We start from the raw sequence: 5,884 nt of genomic DNA, 5'->3' as shown, positions 1-5,884 counted from the left end.
CTACATGACTGGATACTTTTTATTGTCATTCCAATAATTTTTGGAGTTCTCACACATTTTATTCAGCAATGACTATTTTTACTTCAAAATCATTGACAGGGGCACTAGATGGCATCTGGCCCAGGACTGGGTTCTTGTAGTAGTCCTCCTAGAAACGCCAGGGTCAATTTCAATCCACTTAATGTGATTTGGGATAGAATGCAATTATTTTTAGAACAAAGGATATAGATCACATCTCTTACAAACACATACACTATCTTCACAGTTAACTTGCAATTTACTTAAAGACCAAGACCAGGTTGATTATAAGGGGAGCTATTTTCCACAAAACCACACTGAAGGGCACAAGCTGTATTCTTGAGCTGCTCCTTTTTAAAATACAAATCTACTTTTCCTTTACTTTTTCCCTTGTACATGTTTAGAGCTAATGTGCCTGCAGCTCAACATTTCATTCACTCTTTCTGAACATCGGCACAGATCTTTCTCCTAGGCTACAGGGATTTTTCCAGGACTCTAAAATTAATAAAAGTTAACAATGGGTTAGAGATTTCAAGACTCGTGCAAATCAGCTTTAATAACTAATTAGAAAAAAATTCTGTCCCTAGTCAACATAACAAATGCTGCATGGTACCAACACCAAACAAGGGTAAGAACAGGCTGTAGATTTCCACTATTCTTAGCCCTTAGTCCACCTTTAGCACATACTGCAGAAATCCAGGACAGGTTTAATAGATGATAGAATCATAGAATCAACCAGGTTGGAAGAGACCTCAAAGATCATCGAGTCCAACCCTACCATGGTTACTAGACCATGGCACTAAGTACCACATCCAGTCTCAGCTTGAAAACCTCCAGGGATGGTGAATCCACCACCTCCCCAGGCAGCCCATTCCAATGCCTGATCACTCCTTCTGTAAAAAATTTCTTCCTAATAGCCAACCTAAACCTCCCCTGGCAGAGCTTGAGTCTGTGCCCTCTTGTACTACTGCTGGTTGCCTGGGAGAAGAGACCAACCCCCACCTGACTACGACCTCCTTTCAGGGAGTTGTAGAGGGTGATAAGGTCTCCTGTCAGCTTTTGATGGCATTCACTGATACAGAATATCTAAGAATTTTAGAGTTTCTTTCCATTTTCTCAAAAGACACGTCCCACTCATTAGGCAAGCACAAAGTTTTTATATCTGTTACATGGAACATTCACACGTAACACTGACATTCCACCCAACAGGAAGAGGAATAAGGGATAAGTTCTGAGACAACCTCCTATTCTTCTGAAAATAGACTTGAAATAACGGGTGTTCCTATAAGAAATTAAAGACTTCTTAAGAGCTTTTTCTTTTCATATTTCTTTATACTCATTTGTTTTCCGAACTGTTTAAGCTTTAATACAACAAATGAAAACTTAAAATCACAATGTGCGATTTTCACACATGATTATCACAAATACCAAAACATCTCATCTGACAAAGTACAATAACCAAAACTGTGGTAGCACTTTAGACAACACATCATGATGAAACAACTGGAGTCAAGCAATTAAGTACTAACTTTGGCATACCACTAGCTTATTTTTTTCAATATTATGAACATGAGGCAGAGAATAACTACACAGATTTCAAAGAAAAAGCATCAAACAAGATGTCTGAAGTGCATACTGGCTTCAGTGCTTAATTACATATGAGTCTTGTCATAATATGGCTTTAAAATCCTAAACAATAGGGAGAAGTATGCTGTTAACACCCATCAGCATTGGGCAGTGAAGAACTGCAATTCACAAATAACTAAGTTGGGACAAAACTAAAATATTTTTATCTATGTATTGTCCACCCAGCAAGATAAATATTCCTTGACATAATTTTAGTTTAAAAGTAAGTTTATCTAAATATATATGTTTTAAACAGGAATTACAGCAAACACAGTAAGAAATATCACTGCATTCATACAGAAATGTATTACTTCAAACACCTAGTTTTTGAAAACAACACAAACTCTGAAAAGATTACTCAAATGGTATACCCAACAAGGTGCACTTACATCCTCATTCCAGTCTTCGGCTGTCCATTCTTCTATTGAGTTTTTCCATGCTCCTATTATAATTGGGGGAAGGAAAGAAAACAGGTACAAGTTAAAAGCATAATCTTGTCTCTTAACCCTTCTGCTTTATAAGCAATCCTGTTTCCATTATTAGTGGAACACAAGGCAAAGAGAACGTGGATGGAAACACGTTTGGAAACACAGTGGGAAGCTCCAGAAAACTGGTCGGCAAAAACATTTTTGGAGGGAAACAACACCACTCCCCCATCCCCCACCCCCAATTTCTGATTTCATGTATTTCTTAGCCACTATGGTACCAGACTTAACTTGCATGAATGCATGTCTGCACCCAGTGATTAATCCCAAACATTGTCAGAACTTCCTTCTATGTCCCCAAGAACAGTGAGACATTACTCAACCCTCCCACTGGATCTTCCAGTTTCATGCACAAACTGATACAGAGCCTGAGCAAAGCAACCACATCACCTGCTCCGACATTTACAGTTCTGCTTTCAACACATTCAAATCCAAGACCCAAGCTATGCCTCTGGAGGCTCCTTTCCAACCTGCTCTCTCCTCAGAGGAGAACAACCCCAATACATTACCCCAAGAGAGCAATTTCATTTAGAAACATACATAATTCTTATAAAGGCAGCAGAAAAGTCTTAAATTTTCACTGTAGCAACAAACACTTCTTCCCATAACTTGTGGCAGAGTTTATTTGGCGAACACTGGAGCACAGTGCACAGTCCACAGCATGCAGAAATGGGAAAACTACAAGAAACTATCCTACAAGATGCATAAACCCGATCCCAGCCCATAGGAAACAGCAGGCACAAACATGCAAGAGCAATAAAGAGCCTGAAGGCTTTGCCCACCATCATAAGCACAGGGAAGGGCATCCCAGCAACAATCAAAGCCTTTGTTTAAAACTACAGAACTGTGAGCAAAGAAAACACCAGCAGCAAAGTTGCTGCTACCATCACCTCTGATCAAGTACAAAAGCAAAAGGACTGCTTCTGCTATCTACTTTTATTTAACCAGGAGGCCCTCTGAGACAACCAGAAACAATCCTCCTGACAACAGCAATAAATGCACCTCATTCTAATGCCACCACCGCTTTACTGCTTCCTTTTGTACACCACCACAAAACGGGGTTTCGGCAGAGGGTCGAACGGCACTAATCCAGTGAGGCGAGCAGGCCTACCACGATCATATACACACACAGTGGGGAGAAGGGAGGGGATTTACTTATACTTTGGAATCCAAAATTATTTTGCAGGTCCTGAGCAAGCTAACATCTGCCCTGTGTTGGTTCTCAGGAGCAATATAGAGTGGTCTGAAACATCTCGTGCTCATATTTTAGCAAACACCCCCTAACCAGGATGTTTTTACACGCTGGTAACTAACAACCGTACCTGAGCACAGGAAAACCACTGCAATGCCTCAAATTTCTCAACTAATCCACATGTTTCTACTGAAATTTTGAAAAGGAAGAAAAGTCCATGAGCAGCAGCTTTTAGAGAAACAGTTGCTCTTCTTCCTCTTCCCCTGAACAGCACAGAATCCCTGCCCCCAATATTTTTTCTTCAAAGAAATATATCCTGGTGTTTGCCCTGCTTGTATTTATCTCCTGTCAGTCAGTGCCTCCAGACAACAAGCCTTGTGCTGGTGCCAGAACTCCAACAGAGCTCAGAGTCTGCTAAAACAACCACAGAAACAGCTCAGACAAATCAAGCCCAAGCCTTGAGCATTCCCCACTACCTTTGGGAAACCAAACCTGTTTGGAGTAATACTTGTGATGTTCTCCTGATATTCAATTTAAATGCTTACCTGTTGCTCCTACTTGAAAAGGTAGTTCTGAGCTTTTATTCTTTCTAAATAATGAGCACAACCCTTCGCCCTTTTATTAGTTTACCCAAGCTGCCAAGTTTATTGCTGCCATTTATTACCATTCTACCTTCCCAACTCAATCTTTCTATTCTCAGTTATTTCACTGCTCTTCTCTGCACTAAATCCAGTTTGCTAGCATCTTCCTCCTATTGATGGGATTTCTAAGTCAGACCTTGCCACAGGCACATCAGCTCCCTTTCAGTCCAAAATCCACCTTGGCATTATAGCAACTCCATATACCCTCTTCCCCATCTTTCCCCCAAGCCTTGCAAAGCATCACAACTCAAGAGTTCTGTTTTCCACCAAAATTATGCTTTTGTTTTCAAGGATCCTTGTCATATCAGCTGCAGTCTATATGGGTATCCATGACACTTTCCTGTTTTGCTTTGTAACAAGTTCAGTTTTAGAAAGTTATAAGCAAATAAAATTTATACAGTATGTTTTTTAGAAAGCCTTCAGCCATTTTCCGCCAACTCCTCTCTTCCTATCACATTATTTAATATTTTCCTTTCTCTGAATAATCAGCCATTGATACTAGCCCCAAAATAAATTTATTTTGGTCTATGCCAAACTCATACGTTCTAGTCTCTCCTTCTGGATTACATGTGCGTCCCAGAATGACCTGAAGGTTTCCTTAAAATGTTGCTTCTGTCTTTAACAACAGACCTAAAAAAATCACCAGAACAAACAAAAAACCAGGCCCAAAACAAAACCCATATACCAACTTCCTTTTAACTTCCAAGCAACACAAACCCCTTCCTCTTGACAGTTACACCATAATTTATTTCTCAACATTCTTCAGTTTCAGAGTCATTTAAGGCTGCTCATAACTGAATAAGAGGATTTTTTTCCTGTGAAACTTATGAAACTCTTATCAAAGTAAAGGCCACAATACCATTTTTATAATCCACTTCGAGAAGTGATCACCTCCAACAGAATTTATTTACAAGAACCACTGTGATTTCTCTAAGGATTTCCCACTGCCCTGTATATTTAAAAAAAGATAAGAGAGGAATAATGCCATTCAAGTTTATTTCCTTTTGGATGAGGACTGGTCATTTTGTTTCCTCCTACCTGTCTCTTCTCTTTACCTTTCAGCTGCACATTATCTCTATAAAAATTAGGATGCAGGAAAACTGATGCTGTATTATTTGGCATACAATTAGACTTTAATGTTACGAACTGTTAAAAGATCTGTTGTTTGCTCTGTATTTGAACCAGACACTAAACTTCACCTCCACACAATCAGCTAGCTTTTCTACTGAATTACACAATGGTGTACCTAGAAACACCCTCCATTCAAGCTCCTGTGATTCCTCTGGCATCTGAAACAATTCAGGGCATGAGATTCTAGAGCACTTTCAGAGCATGTATGATGCAAACTACATTTTGGGAACAAATGCAGTTATTTGTTTTTAATGAAAATGCTGATATTGGTTATTTCCCAGCATTCTCTAAAAGAAGAAATACTTAGTCAATAACTCAGAACACCACAGAGACCTCACATTTACATGCCATCTTCATAAAACCTTTTTGATAAGCAAATTGCACTTGTTTCTCCAGGTAGTTGCCAGGTTGTTTCCTCTTTAATGTAACTGCAGATTAAAAGATGCTAATTATCCAAGTAGCTAGTATAAGCTAATATTGTTCTCTTACTTTTTAGATAAAATATGAAATGAGACTGGGAAATGTGGAATAACGAGAGTAATTTCCATCCTCTCTTACTCCGTGCAAACTCGTACCTGACATTCACAATGCCTACTGAAAGTTTTATGGATTTCCATACATAAACAATGCCCACATTCAAACCTTTAGTAACTCCACACTGGGAACTTTACTGGGTTTGTTGACTTGTAACTAATGTAACAGCATTGCAAATTTAAGGGGAAAAAAACCAACTGAAAACTAGTATTTGAGATTAACAAGTCAAATCATGCTCAACTTTGTACACCCTACCT

The 5,884-nt window shown here is 39.1% G+C and overlaps 1 protein-coding gene across 1 annotated transcript in view; it reads right to left on the bottom strand.

Annotated features, from left to right (window-relative positions):
- UBAP2 (ubiquitin associated protein 2) overlaps positions 1–5,884 on the bottom strand; it is a gene marked incomplete at its 3' end in the record, with an annotated part of 52,109 nt that overhangs the window by 18,830 nt on the left and 27,395 nt on the right. The window contains exon 8 of the mRNA XM_009078767.1: positions 2,034–2,086. Coding sequence (XP_009077015.1) covers positions 2,034–2,086 — 53 coding nt within the window. The remainder of the gene's footprint in view (positions 1–2,033; positions 2,087–5,884) is intronic.

The sequence above is a fragment of the Acanthisitta chloris genome, unplaced genomic scaffold (genome assembly GCF_000695815.1).
Source record: "Acanthisitta chloris isolate BGI_N310 unplaced genomic scaffold, ASM69581v1 scaffold6037, whole genome shotgun sequence".
In the NCBI taxonomy this organism is placed as follows: Eukaryota; Metazoa; Chordata; class Aves; order Passeriformes; family Acanthisittidae; genus Acanthisitta; species Acanthisitta chloris.
Note: the sequence above shows the minus strand (reverse complement) of the source record. Positions and strands in the feature narration are given on the sequence as shown.